The sequence below is a fragment of the Merops nubicus genome, unplaced genomic scaffold (assembly GCF_000691845.1).
Source record: "Merops nubicus isolate BGI_N331 unplaced genomic scaffold, ASM69184v1 scaffold40567, whole genome shotgun sequence".
NCBI classification, from domain to species: domain Eukaryota; kingdom Metazoa; phylum Chordata; class Aves; order Coraciiformes; family Meropidae; genus Merops; species Merops nubicus.
In genome coordinates, this window is record NW_008619099.1 from 14,551 (window position 1) to 34,558 (window position 20,008).

General features: G+C 41.0%; 1 protein-coding gene across 1 annotated transcript in view; it reads left to right on the plus strand.

The window, feature by feature from the left end:
* LOC103776167 (A disintegrin and metalloproteinase with thrombospondin motifs 5) overlaps positions 1-19,987 on the plus strand; it is a gene marked incomplete at both ends in the record, with an annotated part of 34,534 nt that extends 14,547 nt beyond the window's left edge. The window contains 3 exons of the mRNA XM_008943662.1: positions 12,112-12,279; positions 18,358-18,641; positions 19,804-19,987. Coding sequence (XP_008941910.1) covers positions 12,112-12,279; positions 18,358-18,641; positions 19,804-19,987 — 636 coding nt within the window. The remainder of the gene's footprint in view (positions 1-12,111; positions 12,280-18,357; positions 18,642-19,803) is intronic.
* Between the last annotated feature and the right edge of the window lie 21 nt (positions 19,988-20,008).

Sequence of the window (20,008 nt, forward strand, 5' to 3'; positions counted from 1 at the left end):
GGTGAGCTGCTGAGTGACTCAGTCACTGTCTGCAGGTTTTTAAACAACCCTGCTGCACGTGTATGGATAGCAGATGCAGCATCACTAACATGGGCTTGATCCAGAGAATAGCTGTGTGTCCTCACTTTGACTTCCAAGGGGATCTGAATGCTCTTGTTTCCTCTCCAGAGGATCCAAGAGCATTTCTGAGGATCAGATTCTTTCTCTGGAAGGCAACCAAAGTAAATGGAACTGCAGCTCAACCAAACAGGATGATGCACAGCCCAGGGGCTCAGGTTGGATATGTGCATAAGAAGCCAAAAAGCAGCATGCTACAGAATAAGCCTGCCACTTCGGTTGCCAGGGTTTCTGCTCCATTATGTGTTAGAAGTTTGTTTTATTTCTTTCAGACAAAATAGGTGGATTTTGACCAGTGGTTTTTGCCAGAGAGCATATGAATGAGCAGCAGTAAAAGGCAAAATCTCCAAAGAGCTGTAAACGAGCACAGGAAGGAATAGATGCAACCAAATTCTTAGTACGACTTATTAGCTGACAATAGGAGGTGGAGATCCATGTGTGAAAATTGATAGGAGGACCTGAATCTTGTCCTACTTGTATGTAGGAAAATGAGGAATAATTTGTCTCATATGTCAAATGCAGAAAATGAGGATAATGCAAAAAAAAACCCAGAGGAAGCATTGTAACTTTGAACATTATAATCCATTTTCTCCTCAGAATAAAGTGAAGCAATGCTAATAGTATAAATGTTATTTGTAAGTCATAGCCTGTCAGGACATCCAGCCACTCAAGGTAAAACCTGATATGGTTATTTTCTGGCAGGTGATGTGTTGCTATCAGTTTCTAGAGTAGTAGCTGTGCTGACACAAAAAGTCTTCTGTATTCTTGCCTGAAGTCATAAGTTTGGCTCCGTGTTATGTCATATGGATGTCTTTTTTCAGCTTTGAGCAGCCCCTTCAGCTATGCCTCCATAGCTGCACAGGGCTACCTGAGCTAGCTTAGGCACAGTGAGTGGGCATTCTTCAAGTCTTTGCTATCATCAGCCTGTTGTCTGTGAAAAAATGTTTCCTTATTTCTTGCACTTCCATGCTTCACAGGTGCATCTGGAGAAAAGCATTAAAGAACCTATGGTTGCTCAGAATCTCAACATTTATTTAATGTTTTCCATAGGTCAGCACTAGCATATTGCTTCTCCATATGCTTCTTATTCAAATAATCATCGGGGAACAAAAATAACTATATTCTCACTCGAATACTGCGGACTTTTGGGTTGAAGGTTTGTTGCTTTTACAGTGTTGAATTATAAGCCAACCTGTACATCCCATGGAGATAAGCATGATCCAGCATCACCAACAGACACAGCAAATTAATTTGAAGTTAAGTTTGACATCTCCTGTGATAGGATGTATCCACTACATTTTCTACTAGCCTGGTGTTGCATTTTGTGATGCAGTCACAGTCAGAAATTTCTGCTGACTTTGAATCCTCCTGTGCTGCAGTCTTGCATGCTTCAGTACAGACAGTCCACCAGCCTGAAGGCTTTGTCATCTACAAAAACAGAATGAGAAGGATTCAAGAGAAAATAATTGGAACTACTGCTCACTTTATCAATAGGTAGTTTCCCGGAATCACAAAGGCAGTCTCAAGGAAGGCCAAGGATTAAACTTGTCTCTTGAGTTTTAATCTAGTCTTAAAGTACAAAAGCATCCTTCCTGAAGTCTTTAAGCAGGCAAAGCCGTTTAGTTCAGTGACAGCTACATGGATCTAGTAACTTAAATTATATGTGTCTTTATTCTTTCCATCAATCTTGAAGAACTTTTTTCTTTTTTTTTTTTTTTAAAAGGAGGTACAGAGAAATTGCTGCCTCTTTGTTCAGTGGTAATGTTCATTTGACCTTCTGCAAAGTTCCTTCTTTCTCTGTTATGCAACTGTGCTGGCATGCTATTACTCCTTCTATCCTCCTGAGGAATATGGTTTACTGATGTTCTTTCCAAGTATTTTATTTTTAGGATATAGCTTTAAAATTGCTACATGGAACTAATTAAAATTCTGTTCATTAGTTTTCTTTTATCTTTTGAATGCTTTCTTTTATCTTTTCATGTGACTTTAGAGAAGGGAAGGCCAAAGAGGGGCATAAAAGCAGTCTTCAAATGCATGAAAAAAATGTTGCAGAAATTTACGTAATAAATCATTCTTCATGTCCACCTGGGACAGCATGAGGGGTAATGGCCTTAAATTGCAGCAAGGGAGATTTGCTTTAAGCATTAGCCAAAATCATCTAACCAGAAGGACAGTTAAGGGCAGGAATGAATTGGCTGGGGAGGCTGTGAAATCTCTGTTACGGGAGGTTCACAGGAGCTTCCTGGCTAAAGCAGCTGTGCCTTAGGGGACATTGATCCTACCCTAGGGTGGAGGGATGCACAAGATGGCTTTTCAAGGTCTGTTCTCAACCTCATTATCTACAGTTATGTGAAGTTACCACAACTTCCTCCACAGTTGTACTGTGTAACCCCTAAAATCAAGGAACTGTGCAGAAACTAAAGTACAGAAAATAACGTGTTTAATTCCATGTCTTTATCAGCATGCTGTCATTCTGTGGCATCTGCCACCACTGAGGACAGGAGTAACAGGAGTGCTGTCGGAAAAATGTAGTGCTTTGTTAGAGAGCACACTTTCACGTAAATAAGCTACTTTAGAAGTGAGGCATCACTCCTGGGGTCCCCTACTCAGGTGGTTCACTGAAATACATGAAGATACCATTTTGCTGGATTCTGAGTGGATTGAAAGTATTTATTTAGAGCCTGAGCCTGTATTTGAGTTGCAGGGCTCTGTAGAAAGAGGACCATGTCTATCATGTCTAACCTATGCAAACCTTTATAACCATGTTTAACCTTCGTAGCAACCTGTATGATTCTGACCCTTCTTCAGAAAAAAATTGAAACCAGGAACAATGTGTATGATATTTAAATGCTAGTCTTGCTTTTGATGTCTATAGAAGTGTCACAAATACGCTCATTCCATATTTTACCGCATACACTCATTCTGTGTACACTCAAAAGTAACTAAATACAGACGGCTTTTCTTTTCCACCGCTGAACATGTAGCCCTTTGATTTCAAGGCTGTCAAGATAAAGCAGATAAAGACAAGCCTCAGACTTAACAGGTACAAATCTTTTGCAGCCTTTCATTTCAAGGGGGATACGTTGCCAAGGGCACAGAATCTCATAGGCACATGAAAAAATGGCGAAGTTTGTCTGACTCCCCTATTATGTTTCCTTCTTGACAGATAATGTTTAGGCAAATATCCAGGTAATCATAGTTAGGCAGATTTGCTTTCTTAAAACAACAAGAAACAGAGAGTACTCTCATCCAAGTCTTCTATGATGACAGACATCAGGAAAATTGTTTGATTCCTTCTCTTTGAACCTTTTTCAAAGTTCTCTCTAAAATTCTTCTTGCAAAAGCTCTCAGGAATATATCCCCTTTGGTTAAAGATGGGCAAGCCCAGCTCAGGTGTAAAGTGGGGCAGAAAATTTAACTGATGCTTCAAAAGACAAATACCAGCTGTACAAAAGGAAAATTTTTAAATGTTAAAATTTGGAGTAAGAATTCTTGACTTGCCCAACAATATTTTGAGTCACTTATAATGTTACATGTAATATATAATTGTTCCGCGGGCGTGACACATGGTGCTTAAAACAAACCTTTTTCAGTGAAGCTGAGACAGTTTGTGTGGAAAAGTGGAGAGATGGAAGGGGGAAATGGATATGATGTAGAAAAATTGAATCCTCATGTTCTGAATAGGCTTGATTTTTTCTGCATCTACCACAAATTTTCAAGTCTGAGTAGGGTGGGGACTTTGCTTTCTTAGCATCTGTGAAGCGCTTCTGACAGAGCAGTGAGGAGGTGGAGGACCAAGTTCTCAAGCAGAGACTTGAGGAAGTGACTTAGACACAGCACTAACACTGTCCAAGTTTTCAGAGTTTTTCTGGAGTTGTGCTGATCTTTGTGTACATCTGACCTCCTGAAGAGTTAGATTAAACAAATGCTATGCTTTGAAAAGCCGCTACAGATCCTGAAACATCAGAACTTAAAGCCAATTATATAAAGTGAAATATCACTATCTCTGCAGCCGTAAGGGAATTGGGAATGAAACTGTTTTTCCTGATGTTTCAGAGCAGTCATCAAAAATTATTTTAGGGGCAGGGTTTAGTGGTGGATGTGGCACTGTTAGGTTTACTGTTGGACACAGTGATCTTACGGGACTTTTCCAACCTGAATGTTTCTATGATCCTTCTAAAAGAAGTCCACTTCAGCCGGGTGTGCCTGAAACCCATCTTCCAGATTGCAGAATAAAGCAGGGATTACTTTCCTCTTTTGCAGGTAAATGTGACTGGTACAGTCATGTAGTTTTCATGCAGAAAATACTTCCAGTACGGAGAGATGGGCAGAAGGACCCAATAAACAGGCAGCTGGCGATGCAATTTTCACGTGCTTGCACAGTCTGCTCTCCCAGCGTTCATTGCTTTACCTTCAGCTGCCACGGATTATATTCTTTGTGAATTACTCTGAATTGGACAGATGTGAAATGGGTGTCACCATTTCCCAGTTTTTCATTAAAATCGATGTTTACCTTCTGCATGCTGCATTGATTAGCATAGCAGATGTGGCATGGACCTCCAGGACCATGTCTTTTTAATGATTATTTGGGTCTGTGTGGACATAGTGGTTTCTGATTGCCTAGTCTGGATTGCCTGGACAGATTCTTGCCTGCAAATTGTCTGTCTGACAGAAGTGATGTATCTGTGATCTCCCACGGATGTCTGTTATAACGAGCTGTTTCAGCAGAACTTTGTTTTGTGTAAAGTCTGCAGGACTGGTGTATAAACGTCTGATTGTGGCTTTTTTCTGTGTTTGCTCCTGAAAAGAAGCTGCACTTCAGACTATTGTTTCATTCAGTCTGAAGAAGTCTTTTAAGCCAGAAATATTAAAAACTGCCTCTGGGCTGGAGATTTAAAAGAGAGAGTGATTTTTTTTTTCTTTTTTCTTTCATAAGTGATGGATAGTAGTCAAAGAAAATTGGAAGGAAAGTTGAAGAATGAAGAAAGAGGAATAGCCAGTTTAATATTCCATGCATGTTTTTTCTAAGCTTGTATAATTCAAAACACTCTGCGTTATAAAAAAAAAAAAAGCTTTATTAATCGTTACTGCTTAGGTCTGTCCTTTTTTCTGCAAAATTCCCATGACTTCAAGAGGATTTCTGAGTGATAGCAGTATGCATTTCTTAACGAAGAGTCAAGTACTTACGCAAATTAGAACAGTACATGCAGAAACAAATGTTTTTGTTTTAGAAGACTTGCGGCGTGCAATCTTTGTTTAGCAAAGGGGAGAGTGAGAGGCCTGTGTAGAAGGTACGGGTGATTAGGCGAAGGAATGTTGAGACAGGAGCTTCCTGAATCCTGATCCCATGAGAGCCAGTGACTCACTGGGTAACCTTGGGCAAATCACTTGACCTTCTTTTGTACCCCAGTCATCCCCACTGAAAATGAGGTGAAAGGGGTGACCTCACTGAAAAAGACGTGCCTCATCGGAGCTGGGCTTTTCTAAGAAACCCAGTTACAGTGCCTGCAGCATTTCTTAGCATACCGCGTCTCTTCACGTGTGTATGCAAATTCAGTGCAGGAGCTGTACTTCGACACGCTGCCCAGTTCAAGCACTAGACATCTGTGTATGTCCATAAACGAGGTTGTTGGTTCTTTTTCCAGAGGAGCCACCATGATTTGTGTTTTAGCAAAAGTTGAGTTTTGCTTCCTGTATGTTGGGGATGCTTCTTGTTTTCTTTATACTTATCCTTGAGATACGAGTGGAAAATAAATGAGATTAGAGTAATTTTTGCATGATGTTCATGCAGAGAACCTCTACAGATAGTCCAGCAATGTGTTTTAGGAAAAATTCAGAAATAGCCAAAGTTCTGTTTTGGTTCCTAGCACTCCTGGGAAGAAAATGGCTGCAATGCAATGTGCTCCACCATGCAGCACAACGTAACTCTGATGCGCCCCCGATTTACCTGCAGAGCTCTTTGCGTCCTGATACTTAGAGAGGATCTAAGTTTTAGCTGGCTTGTCATAGTTGCTTTGGAGTATTCCCACCTTATATTAGGAATAGATGCCCCATTCCTGCAAGGTGTAGGAATTCTTTTTTAACCCATTGTGGGTGTTTTTTCCTGTTGGGCTGGAATGAGCGTTGGCCTGAAGGCCACGTCTTTGCAGTAGGAAATCTTGTGCAGTGCAAGGTCCACTATCAGGACTGCAGACAATACAGGTGGACTGGGACATGGAGGCTGATGACTGCTGCTGATTTAATTTCTTGGTTCAGGATCTAAACAGACTGGACTGTGCCAAGAGCCCCTTGCAGATGATGTTCCAAAATATACCAGGGTCCAGAGTCGACGGGTTGCTTTCAGACTGTTTTCAACAGTTTACTGATGTAGTTACTGATGTAGTCGCTCTTTGTCTCACCTCAAGAGGAGAAGAAAGGCCATGAGGAAGGGCTTTCAGTCCACTTAGGGGGTTGGTTGTTTTGCTGTTCAGGAAGTAACCTATTTACAAGAAGGCTAGCTCCTCTGCACTTGCACGAGGGTAAACCCTGCCTCCTCGCCATCTGTTTCTTTTACCATTTTGTGCATTCCTACAGCATAACTTAACTAAACACCATCCTGCTGGTAAAATTATATTATGTCATTTTCACTCAGTGGGAACTGTCAACACCAGTAAGATGCTTCATTAAGTAGAAAACATCAGATGATCTACTAACTCGTTCTCAATCAGTCATCATTTTACACAGCTGCTGGGAGCCTTGTTTTTTTTCTTTTTTTCAATAGCCTGGTTTGAAGTTCATAGTAGTACAGGATGGTGTGGTGTTAAAATTGGCATTGTTTTCAAAAGCCTTCTTTATAACATTGAAGTTCCTTAAGTCTTCGCTTTTGCCCAAAACTTTCTCTGGAATTATCCCTTCACACAGCATCACTTGAGGCATCACCTGTAACTTTTTCACTTTGGCTCTTATGAAAGGAAGCACCCCACCAGTAAATGGCAGAAACCACCCTAATGTCCTGAGCAATATGTGACGATGCCAGCATGTGCATGCACACAAGGGGTGGTAGAGGGAAGACTTTGTAGGAAGGGAAGTGTCCCTTCTTTAATTCTTAGATGCAACAGGATAAAGGGTACAGATGTAGAAACACTTTGTTGTTCTCATTTCTGTGCTAAAAAGAGCATAACTTAACTAGGCACTGTTTAGAGATTACAGGTCACTGTGGCATTTTGAATGTTGATTAATGAAATGCAGAAACAGTTCTAAGAGTCAGTGGAAGTTTGTCATATGGTTTAATCTGTCTTAAGTCTGGCCAGAATGCCTGAAAAGGCAAAGTTAGAATAGATAGAGATTTAGATTGTAAAGAAAAAGTAGGAATTTTACTTCTCTAAAATTCTTTGAAAATTGCATTTATAGTGTTTGTAGTGCATGCAAATGTTTGCATACATACAAATTTAACTGGCAAATAGGTGTGCAGAACTGGAATCTATCTATTTCATGCATTAAACAGCTATTTTCCTCATTAACATCACTAGTGGCTGATTTAAAAGCTCTAATACTGACAATCAGAATTATATATTTAGGAAATTATTCACTACTTATTACTTCTTTCCGTGTCCTGATTTTTTAAAACTATTTTTGAAAAATTTTAAAGTAACAAGAGACATTCACAAAGACTTTGGGAAGCTTCTCCTCAAAAACTGAAGTCTGCCAAGTAAGTGACTTAGTTTTCATCATGCATTAGAACAATGGCCTGATTTAATATGACAAAGTAGACACTGTTAATGAGGTATGTCCTCAGTTCACCCCATTTATCACTGTAAAGTACAGAAGTTATGCTGCAGTCTAATTAAAGGTGAAGCCAGTAGCTTGACACTTTCCAGAAGATGACCCTGTTTCAGTTTCTTGTGCTTTTGCCAAAGCATTTGGAATGAAATGTTCTGTGCTGAAGAGTCACCTGAAAAGCATTTCATTTTATTTATTTACTCTGAAATTCCCTATAGAGAACGTCCCTCCGTTTCCGAGATTGCAAGTTGCAATCATTTTATGGAAAAATTTTCAGTCTGTCCTCAAAGTGAAGACCTAGATATTTAGCTGCAAGATTTCTCGTTTATGAAGGGTACCTTTTTTTGTCTAGGTGAAGGAGGGAAAAGAAAAAAGAACAACGTAAGTTCAGAGTTCAGCAGTTACATTCTCGTCAGGGTCCATGCACCTCTCAGAGTAGAGAGTGAAGGAAACTACACCATCTTTAGGCAGGGAAGCCAGGAGCAAGCTAAAGCACAGTATAGTCTGCTCCAGGGGCATTCACATTGCTTGGTTGTAGGTAGTCTAAGCTGAGGTTGCTTACAAATTGCAGTGCAGGAGGAGCTGGGGCTGCAAAACACACACAGGAAAGACTATGAGCTTCTATGAGTCTGGAGGCCTTTCCAGAGCTGAGGCTGATGCTCCAGTTGATGCTGGAGTAACTTAAGCACACGAAAACTGTTAAAAGAATGCCATGGGTAGCAGAGAAGTCCACGCTGCACATTCAGAAGCATTAGCCCTTAACAAGGCCTGCGCGTGTCTGCGCTGGATTGAGTCTTCCGTTACGTGCTCCTGTGGGATATCTGTTAGGTATGATCAAGAGTTAGAAAAGGTGAAGTATGGTTTTGTAAGAAAGGGATTTGTGCAGAGAGCAAAGCTGTGTCTTAATCAGGTTGAGTGTTGCAAGAGGGTGTTAAGGTTAAGAAACTTAAAATCTGCCCTACAAGACCGAATCTTTCATATCACACTTTGGGGTAGTTCTGGATGGTGCTATAAAATGTTGAACACTCGGAAAAATTAAGTTCTCAAATTGCTGGTTGGCACCCAGTTGTTATTCACATCCTACACTGAACGTGCATTGTGTGCCTTGTGATGTTATTCAGCCCAAGTTTTTAGAACAATTCTCCAGCTTTTGTTGTTGTATTTATCTCCAGCTGTTTGGTATCAAGTCCAATGACTTAGAAATGAAACTCCTTTTCCACTGACAGAACCTCATTACCTTATTTCGCAAGCATGCTTCAATGAAGTAATTTCTTGCAGTGCTGCAACTATATGCAGTCTTGGGACATTAGTAACTACAAAAGTATTCCTCCTGCAATCTTCAAGCATGCAGGTTGCCTCAGAGAAGATTGCTACAGTGAGGCCTGGGTCTAACCGGCATGGTGGTGTTCTCTTGCTTGCTGAGCTAATTTTTTGGAAATACTTCATTTTGATTAGTAGCATGTGCATATTGAAGCACACAGATTAAAGTAAAGTATAAGAAACATGGCTGAAATTCCTAAAGAGCTCTGCAAAGTCAAGTGTATGTGGTCCTGATTTAAATGGGGAGCTGTGCCACATATTGAGAGGTCCATCAACAAAAGCTGGAGGATAGGCCTAAAACCCTTGCTAGTAAATGTTTGCTTAAGTTAGCAGAACACTGGTGAAACAGGCTGCAAGGAGTTACCTAATGTCAGCAGAAAATGGTTCTGGTTGCATTACTGCTAGGCATGTGTTGAGGTTCATTAACCTGTCAGCTCTCTGGTCGTTCTCAGACAGGAGGTGTGGCCTGGTGCCACTCAGTACGTTAGCAGGAGTGGAACCGTAGCGATAACACCGTATGGAACGGCAGCCAAAAATAACTCTGTCTTTGACTTTCCTGGAGATGCTCGCTGCCAGTGCCCAGGGCCCTGGCCAAGCCAGAGGTGGCCCTCGCTGGCACAGTAGCTGCTGATTCACTAAGTGCTGAGCCCGTGACACTTCCCCAGAATTTGCTTCATAGGTTAGAAGCGACGCGCTGATTATTTGGTCACTCTGTCAGAGAAACGCTTCTGTTTGAAATAATAATCTTACTAGTGAATTGCATTTGGCTTAAATGAAACAAAGATGTCATCTCTTCAGAGCAAGTATTTATATAGTGCTGTATCAGACTGAAACGTGTACCTGCTGATATTAACCTGTGTCTCAGTGCAGAATAACAATAGCCTTACCTGGCCCATGTATAGCAAGTATTGCCAAGGGGAAGTGGTTTTAGCTATCAGAAAAAAATAAGCCCAAACCTTGCATATAAGACACAATGATCGTGAGACATGCCGTCAGTATGAAAATTTGATTTATTATGTTTTTGAAGCAATGTGCTTTTGATAAAACATTGCAATAGCAATTAGCAGCAGTAGCAACAGGGAAAGGACTATTAACTCTCACCAGGGTTAGCCCAGGTTCCTTGAATAAATGTTTACTAGCATTTATAATACAGAAGGCCTTTTATTCAAATAGTAGCTGTATTTGAATGATGCTGTAAATGTGTGCACATCTAGGGAAGAGAGAAAAAAAAGAGAAATGCCCTCTTCATTCTCCTTCCCACATCCCTTCCAGTGGGGATTCAGTAGCTGCAGAAGACAGACTGGCTGTTCTCAGTCATCACTGGTACACCTAGAAGTGATAGATCAAGGTCTTCTTGTCGGTTTTCCTGTAGCTCCGTCCTTGGGTCAGGATGTGAGTGAGGCTGCCAGATGATACCTTGGCTTCTCTCACAGGGCAGAAACCCTGATTTCTGATCTCCTGCAGCCTCAACACGGACTTCTGGTCAGACAGCCACATTCCTAATCTCAGATACGGCTTGGCAGTGAGTTCTGCCTCCATCTCTTTCTTCTTGGCTTCTCCCCCAAAGCAGATGAAAACAACATAATAGCAAGTTTATACAAGACAAATAGGCAAAAATCGATGATTTTCTTCTTTGCAGCCTGCATTGTGGGTATCATTATTGTTATTACTGTTGTCATAGCTATTACCATGCATGTCAGAATATGGTATCCTGCTGTGTCCCTGCTTGTGTCACCTTACTTACATCTAATCTGTAGCAGTTACACCAAAACATGAAGCCAATGGTACATAGAAGGCTTTTCATTATTGCAGATAATACAGTGTCTCTTCAGCTGCTATTTAAGGGCATCAGGTTTATTTCTCTGCGGTGGCTTTGATGGGTGGTCTTTGTGCTTATCATTAAATCACTCTTGGTCTAGCCTGGGATGTCTGATTAATCATCTCCTGGCCTAGGTTGAAAACCGAGTGTTAAATTCAGGCTTGAGCTCCCTGCAGCTTTGGTTCCCGTTCAGGCTTACAACTCTTGAATAGTAAGTTGGCTATGAAATAATCCAGCGTAGACATGGAAATTAAAGTTAAGGCTGATATTTACAGAGGGAACAAACTGTGTTGCCTGCAGTCTGTTATTGTTGCCCAGAGACTAGAGAAGCTGGGGATCACAGATCTACAGAAAAGGTTGCTATGGCATTTATAAGAACGTATTGAGCACTGGACTGAACTCCCCTGGACATAAAGGATTTCTGCAAATTCTATCATGTGCTGGGTTTTGTGCACATTATTTTGTGTTCTGGAGTATAAATATCTAATAACAAATACATTTAAAAATAAAACCCAGCAAAACTAAACCCCTAACCAAAACAATACTAAAAAGCACCCTCTCACAAAACAAGATGCTCTACGTGGAAGAGACTATTTGCAAACATTGTTCAGATTGTTTCATGTAGAGGGTGCTCTCACTTCAGCAAGGAAGGCGCTGCAAGAATTTACAGACAGTTTTTTTAGTTGTTCCGTAACTACTGGCATTTCTGTCCATTTAGAAAGATCTTGGTAGCACCTTTCGAGACAGTTGCAAAACATCCTTACAGAGAGAAGCATTGGTCTTTCTTGATGAAGATGATTTGGAAAAACAGTAAGAAGTAAATTGTTGGCTAATAAATGAGTACAGTTCACTTTAGTCTTCATCAGGTTTCATTAGTGCAGTTTGATGACATCAGCTGATGGCATTACTTCCTTGCTATATGTAATGGGGTAAACTCACAGCTCTTTTTTGTATTCAAGCAGAGGTACCACATTTCAAGTGGTACTTTAGGCTGCTGTTCAAAATTTGAATATTAATTACCTTGGACTGTGAGCTCCAGCTGGTAAACTGTGCTATGGGTAGTCATATCATTTTACTTATGTGTTTCATTTCTGTAGGGCATTTGCTTGGGCTTTCCCATGATGACTCCAAATTTTGTGAGGAGAACTTTGGCTCCATGGAAGATAAGCGCCTGATGTCCTCCATCCTGACTAGCATCGATGCTTCAAAACCCTGGTCCAAATGCACTTCAGCAACTATCACAGAATTTTTCGATGATGGTCATGGTATGTATTATCACTCCTTGTGTCAGCTACCTGTTAGTTTTTACTGTGATCTATTTTTTAAATAAGAACATTTTTGCACCAGCTTGTTCGTTCCTTGCTCATCTTCAGGACTATCTTGGAAGTGATTGCAAAACAAGGCAAAGGTCTAAGAGGCTGGCAGAGTCTCACCCTCCCTTTGCATGGAAGTAAAAAAGCAAGAGTTGATGGAATGTGTGTTGGCAGTAATTTGGTCTGGAACACGGAGAGGTTTTTGTAAAAGCATGAAATTAGTCTTGTCTTCCCAAATGCCACAGATATGAGCTCAGAGAGTACTTCAAACAGAGGACAGAAGGAAATGAGTTTTTCCTCACAGAAACTGAAATGGATGGTATGGTCCACTTAGCATTACACTACAGATAAGAGCAGAGTGTATTTGTTCTTGTTACCATTAATGACATTTATTATGTTTATAATGCTATTACATTTATAATACAATTGTATTTATCGTGTTTATGTGGGGGCTGTAAGCAACATTTAAGACTCCTGTGTGTTGTATAGGATAAAAAATTACTTCTGCTCCCGGAGCTTACCTTCCAACTCATGTAACTAATATTTCATAAATATCTCATTTACCCTTTGGAGTTTAAGTGCAAAACTTTCATTTTCCAAAAATAGTAATAAAAAAGCATAGTCTTCACTCTTTAATGAATTTTAAAGTCTTACATTGGACTCCCAAAGCAACTGCAGTCCTTAAACAAAACATTCGAATTCCAAAACGCTGAGATAAAAATGACATAATTGAGTGAATGGATCAAGTTGTTATGGTTACCAAAATGCTTATGGATAAAAAGTATGGTGTGTCTGCTGAATGTAAAAGTTCTCTTCATTTTAAATATTTTGTTGGCTAATTTCAGTGCTTTCTGAAATATTTTCTCCTGTTCTCCTCTATTGGAGAATGACTTCATTTTTTCTCTCGCTTTTATTAGATCCATTAATCTGTACTGTCCTGTTTTATGGTCTATATTGCTCTGACATTGACTTAATATTGCTGAGTTAGTTTCCGCATGTGAAGAGAACTTTCCCTTTTGAGTTTAGTCACTGAGGTACAGTACACTTCACTGGGGTAACTAAAAGGGACCTCCTTTGCCATCCATGAATGACCTCTCAGGGAGCACAAGGAACTCTGCACTGCGTTGCCTCTTCTGTTCCCCTCCTGCTGCAGGCGAGTAGAAAGGTTGTTCTCATTTTTTCCCTTTTTTGGTGACATGACTTCTCTTTACTCTGCATCCAGCTGGCTACTCGCTTCAACAATAAAGAAGCAAAGAGAGCATTTCTCCCACACACCTTGGCTTTGGTTCATTTTACCTGAGGGGTGCATGAAAACTGGACCCTTATCCAGGAGCTGGACCCAGTCTCAGTGTGGAAGTTAAAGAGGGCTGTAGCAAGCAGTCCTACAGATCTAAGAATATAACCATCATATCTTTTTTGTAAGAGTAAGTAGGAACTTCACATCTTTCAGAGCTGCTTTATGGTCTCCTTGTTCACTATGAGTGCCGACTTCCTGTACAAGTGGTTTGATAGTCCTCAGCTGCTGACACTTGTCCCAGAGTCATGTATTCTTGGCTGCATGTAAAGGGATTAGGATGTGTCAGTCTGTTAATGGGTGAGTTAGGGTACATTGCCCTTTCTGAGGCTCACGAGAAGATATCACTGAGGCATGTGGTCTCCAAGAGTAATCGATGTGATGAAACCATTCATAGAGAACGTGAACCTCTCGTCATAGAGTTCCATCGTCCTCTAGGAGTTAATTTTATTACTGATGTTATTGGTGTGATTTCAAATAGACAATGTTTAGGGAATCTCTTTTTTTGATAGATCAGGCCTTCAGAGACCGCTTCTAACTAACAGTCTCGCTTTTCTGTTGAAGTTTATAATTTTTCAGGTATTTATTTTAAATCAAAGATTTGTCTAAATAGAACACAAATGCTACCTATGAAGTAAAAATGGAAGCCAGCGATTTAAATTGCATTTACTTCAGATTGTTCTGCTGAAAGGACACGCGTTATTTTAGGAAGGGAACTTCTGTTTTTCAGTTCTTCCAGCCAGTGAATGAACGCAAAGCTCCATAATTCCCATTTGTAAGGTATGCTGAGTGTACCAGAAACCACAGGATCCTAGCCGAGCATGACAGTCCCTTTCAGACTGCTTTGGACTTGATAACAAAACAGTGCCATGAGCCGTATTTCCGTGTTGCCTTCAAAATAAGCACGCCTCTGCTTTTTTGGGTTGCCCATTGTTTCTTTATCTGGGGCAGATGTCCTGTTACATAGTTGCAATGTTTTCCCTCACTTTTTGTTTCCAAGAAGGAGCTCACCTGCAGTCTATCCATAGACAGAAGACAATCCATCTCTCTCGAGTGCTGCTAGGCAGAGGAGAAAAAACTTGTAACTGTTCAGGTGTAATTTTGAGCAGTACTGCAGGCCTAGCGTAGGTAAGGAAGGCAAAAAATAGCAGTTGCAACGAAAGAATACAGATATTCACATACCAGGCTTTCTTTTAGGATGTTTGTGACTGGATTTTGCATAGTCACAGGAAGCTTGTGTGGGAAACGCTGAAGAAGAGGAGACTCTTCCATTCTCTGATAGGCAGCTTAAACAGTTTGCACTGGGATTTTGGTATGAATGGGTATAAGCTTATGAATTGTGATTTGTGACAAAAAAAAGGGCATGGCAGCACTGGTGTGAGGGAACAAATAAAGTGCTTCACCTGCTGCTCCTCACAGGTGAGAGTAATGAAATGTGAATGAAGTCCAGAAGACTGGATCTGTGAGCAGCGTTCTTTTACAAAAGAACAGTCAATGTCTTATCATAGCTTCAAGTAAGTCCCTCATATAGATTTAGGTATTCACCCCATACTGCTGTAACAGAAGGCACCACAGTCTCTACTCTGTAATTCCTTAACAATACTCTGTCAAGTATGAATGTTCCTATTTTCTAAACTGGGAGAGTGATATTGGGGAGTGCACCTGGCTTATAAAATGTGGGTATTTACTGTGTAGGTAGCTACTCCTAAACTGGGTATTTAAGTCCCCATTGTAGTGCAGAGAAGTCTGATCAATGGCATCAGGGGTTTGACTGATCTCATAGTTGCATTAGTGGTGCTGAATTACACCGTAAGCTCATTTGCCTGCTGACAGCCGACTGAACTGCAGCCACCAGCATTACAGACAGTTAAAGTCAGCTAAATAAATCCCAATAGAAATGTCTTGTCCCAGGTCAACCGGGAGGCCTGGGGAGGATCAAGGTGCTGATTACCTGTCTCCTGAGGCCCACTCTGAGAACTATTAACATCATTGTCATTATATCACCGCTTGGTTTATGCTCATGAGATGACCCCAGACAGCAGTTTGACATTTAGGAAGAAAAGGCTCAGTTAGTGTCCAGAAGACAGTGACATTTATTTCCATCTGCTTTTAGCCAGCCTTCTCCTAAGGTACTAATTGCCTTTATCGTCATGCCAACCACTAGGCTGTGCTTACAATTTATTGTGTTTAGACAGAGTGCTCGGTGCTCTGTGCAACCTGAACAAGGGCTATTTCTATTTTAATTAATTTATATCCTGCTTATCTGCTTCCTGCAGAGATCTTACGCTGCCTCTTTTTTCCAGGATATATTACACATAACATTGAGGAGAGATAATGAGATGGCTTAATTAACACTGTCGTTAGCCAACAATGTTGCTCTATTCCAGACCACACAGATATTCTTTGGTACTTAGGACAGAAAAATGGGAATAGCAGTCTGTACATGCCCTGTATGCATAATGCAGTGAATTGAAGCCCTCTCTGCCCTCTCAACCAGGGAGCCCAGAGCAAACCATTCTCCAGCTTCTTAACTCTGTCTTTTCTGACCATTACAAAGAGGAGGTTGGACCAGCTGATGGTGAAAACACCTGCACTTTGTTACAACCTGTCTGAATGTAGACACTGCTACTACCTATAAATATAAAGACTTTTTTTTTCTGTGGGGAAACCCTTAGGGGGCCTTTACTGTCTTCAGTCTTGAATTTATCATGTGAGATCAGCTGGAACACTTGATGTTACAGAAATTATCCGTTTCCTCAGAGCAGTATCAGTAAGAAGTTTGAATCTCATTCCCTTGTGTTATGGAGGGGGAAATATGTAATATTTGCTGTGTAAGCTTGTGAAACCTGTTTGTTATTTACATGGGAAAGGTATTCAAATAGGTATTAACTAAAATGATTGACAGATCAAGTATATGTAAGGTTGTCGCTTTTTTTTCCCCTCTAAATTTGTATTTCCAGTTATGTCAGTCATGGTAGATCTCAGTGATGAGCAGCAGTGTCTGTCATGGTGAAATTAAGTGTCATTACAATGTTTTAAAATACTGAATAATGGTTCCGCTCGGGAGTTTGATTGACTGCAGTGTACATACAACAGCAGTGGTTACGACTGAATGTTGGCATGCTGGTGCCTTCCCGTCTCCACCTTAGCACCATACTAGCTTCCTCATCGTCATCACAAGGTATATGAAGTAGAACTTCTACTGTTACTTACTTCTAGAAAGTGCATTTTTGACAGCAACTCTTGCCAATTATGTCCTTCTCAGAAACTCCAAAAAAAAAAAAAAAAATCTGTTATTTCTCACTCCTCCCCATGTCTCAAATATTTTACACTACAACAGGCTTTGAACACTAGGGTACTTTTAATTGTCTCATGGCACTCAGCTCACCAGTTAGCATTGGTGTACCTCATCTGCATTTAAAAAGTCACTGTAATCCAGATTAAATATAAGGCAAGAGTAAATCAGGGTCAGCAAAGGACAAATGGAACAGGTTTAACCAGACAAAGAGTTTTTCAGTAGTAACTGATGATGCACAAAGAATTTTTGGCTAATTTGGCTAATTGGCCTGAGTCTTTAGAGGAAAAAAGCAACAGTTGCAGTGAGTATGTGTTCTGGAGGGAAAACCCAGGCCGTTGAGAGATGCGGTATTTGGTTTGTTGAAATTCACTGCCATAGCTTGAAATTCTATTCTGTTTTGTGTAAATAGTGAGGGTTTTTATAGATAGCCTTTTTTCACCCGTGATCCAACTAAAGAATATCAGCGTAGGTTCCAAAGTGAGGTAAACTGTGGTAAGTTATTTTTGCCAAGGATAAGTGAAGCTTGCCCAGACCACATATCCCTTCCATGAAGCGCAAAAGAGGTTACATTGAATAAATAGTTCTGCATGTCAACAAGTGAAGTTTTCAGTTAAAAAAAAAAATCTATCAGCAGATCCTCTAGAACCTAAATGTGAGTTCTCATTTTTAGAGTGTGCCAGACAAATCTTGACCTCTGCAGTATATCTCAAAACACATATACAATTCTTTATGTTTTTTTTTTTTTCTGTATTGTTTTATAAAGTGGATAGCCCTCTTCAGACTAATTCCAGAAGCACCCAAGTGTTATTCCTTACAAGGAAAGCCCAGTCTAGATTTCCTGCCAACATTAGGTTTGATGTGCAGCTTATATTTTTCCTTTGATCTGGTTGGGGTGTTTTTTCTTTTGTTTTTTTTTAATTTTTTTTCTTTTTTTGTAGTGCCTCAGTGCCCCAAACAAGTCTGGGTTTTGTGATTTTTCTGGCATGCTTTTAGAAGCTTTACTATTTCTGATGTTCTGTCTCAAAATTCAAATGACAGCTTTGCTTACTTTGCCATGAGTCTTGATCTTAAATCAGAAACTGATAAAGAGAGTGGAATGTATTCAGAGTCAGTTCAAATAAGGGAAACCAGGATGAAAGGACAAAGGGACCAGAGTAAAGCTCATTTACACCCTCAGAATGGAAATAGGCATCTTATCACCTGATGCACTGCTAGTTGAGAACACAGTTGACATTCTCCAAAACCTGATAATGGAATGATAGTACTGTTTAGGCTGGAAAAGACCTTTAAGATCATCGAGTCCAACCGTTAACCTAACACTGCCACCTCAGAGAGCTTTTCCATCCACATCAGCATCCTTTGAATGAGGTTTCTGTCATTATCAGTCTGCCTAACTGCCCAGAAAACTAAGTAATAATAGGTTGATGTGCTCTTCTAGGTAACTGTTTGCTGGACCAACCAAGAAAGCAGATCCTGGGCCCTGAGGAGCTTCCGGGACAAACCTACGATGCCATTCGCCAGTGCAAACTGGCGTTTGGACCCGAATACACAGTGTGTCCTGGCATGGACGTGTGCTCTCGCCTCTGGTGTGCAGTCGTACGCCAAGGTCAGATGGTTTGTCTGACTAAGAAGCTGCCTGCTGTGGAGGGAACACCATGTGGAAAAGGGAGGATCTGCCTCCAGGGAAAATGTGTTGACAAAACCAAGAAGAAGTACTACTCAGTAAGTTACCAGCTGTGAACCCCAGGGAATTTTAGAAGGCATGATCCTCAAAGGTGCTAATTTCTGTGGGAGTGCAAGGGACTTTATGGAGGTCAGATTGTAAGCTGCCTTATTTTTTAGCACGTAATTGGAGTGTTATTGCTGAGGGATATAGGAAAAACGCTGCTGAGCTTCAGGAAGCACATTTCTTGGAAAACTGGGAGCACTGTTCAGAGTAAAAGATTTGCCCATTCAGTAAGTTGGGTCTCGGAACATACAGAAAGATTGTCAAGAACCTATTCTTATCTTCTTGACTACTTGAAGGTGGACTGCAAGGTAAACTAAATCTGTAACTCTAATTTACAGCCCTCGTAAAAGACCTAGGACCCTAACTCTAGTGAAGAGAAAGGTAGATGAAGTTCATCCAGTATATAATTTCTACAGCAGCAAAGCTTGTGCCTCCAGTGACAGTCCACTTTGTCAACTTTCTAAATCTGAAGAGTCCCCAGGCTCATAAGAACTGTCAACTGCACAGTTCATTACTGGGTATACAGTAGCACTGCCCCTTCTCTTTCACCCACAGAAGAGGTATGGACTTGTAGAGCTTTGTGAAGGTATTTGCAAACTATGAGAGTCATTCAAGTCGAGCTACAGCACCTAATACACCCGCTTTTAAGGAATGACATACTTCTACATGCTATTGCAAGACTCTTTCTAGGCAGCAAATTTAGCGTGGTTGCAAACTATATCTGACAACTACATCTCTCACCAGTAATTCAGAGCAATGCCTACACATCACAATAATTGCACATAATGAATCATAGGTTAGCCTTATAAACATATTCTGAGAGCCAAATCCCATGGAGTTTAAGTGGCCCTATTGGTAAGAGTAGTGAAAAAATGAGAGAGCAGCTCATGAGACTGTGGGCTTATTTCTGGTGCACGGGTGTCTTCCATGAAAAACGCTGAAGGTGGCTGTGCAGAGAGCCAGGCCTAATATTGCCTTTGCGTGCACAGTGCTAAGTGAGATGCCATCAATGTGCAGATAAAAGACAGAAATTAACTCTACTGGGAGAAAGGCATCACCTTCATCTGGGGGAAACATCAGCGGTGTCTTTGGGATGGAGCACATCTATTCGCACACGGATGATGTCCTTACCTCCCAATGTTCCCTGTATTTCAGGCTTCAAGCCACGGTAACTGGGGGTCGTGGGGACCTTGGGGGCAGTGCTCCCGCACGTGCGGCGGGGGCGTCCAGTTCGCGTACCGGCACTGCAACAACCCGGCCCCCAGGAACAACGGGCGGTACTGCACCGGCAAGAGGGCCATCTACCGCTCCTGCGGCGTCGCGCCCTGCCCGGCCCACGGTGAGTGCCACCCCCCTGCGC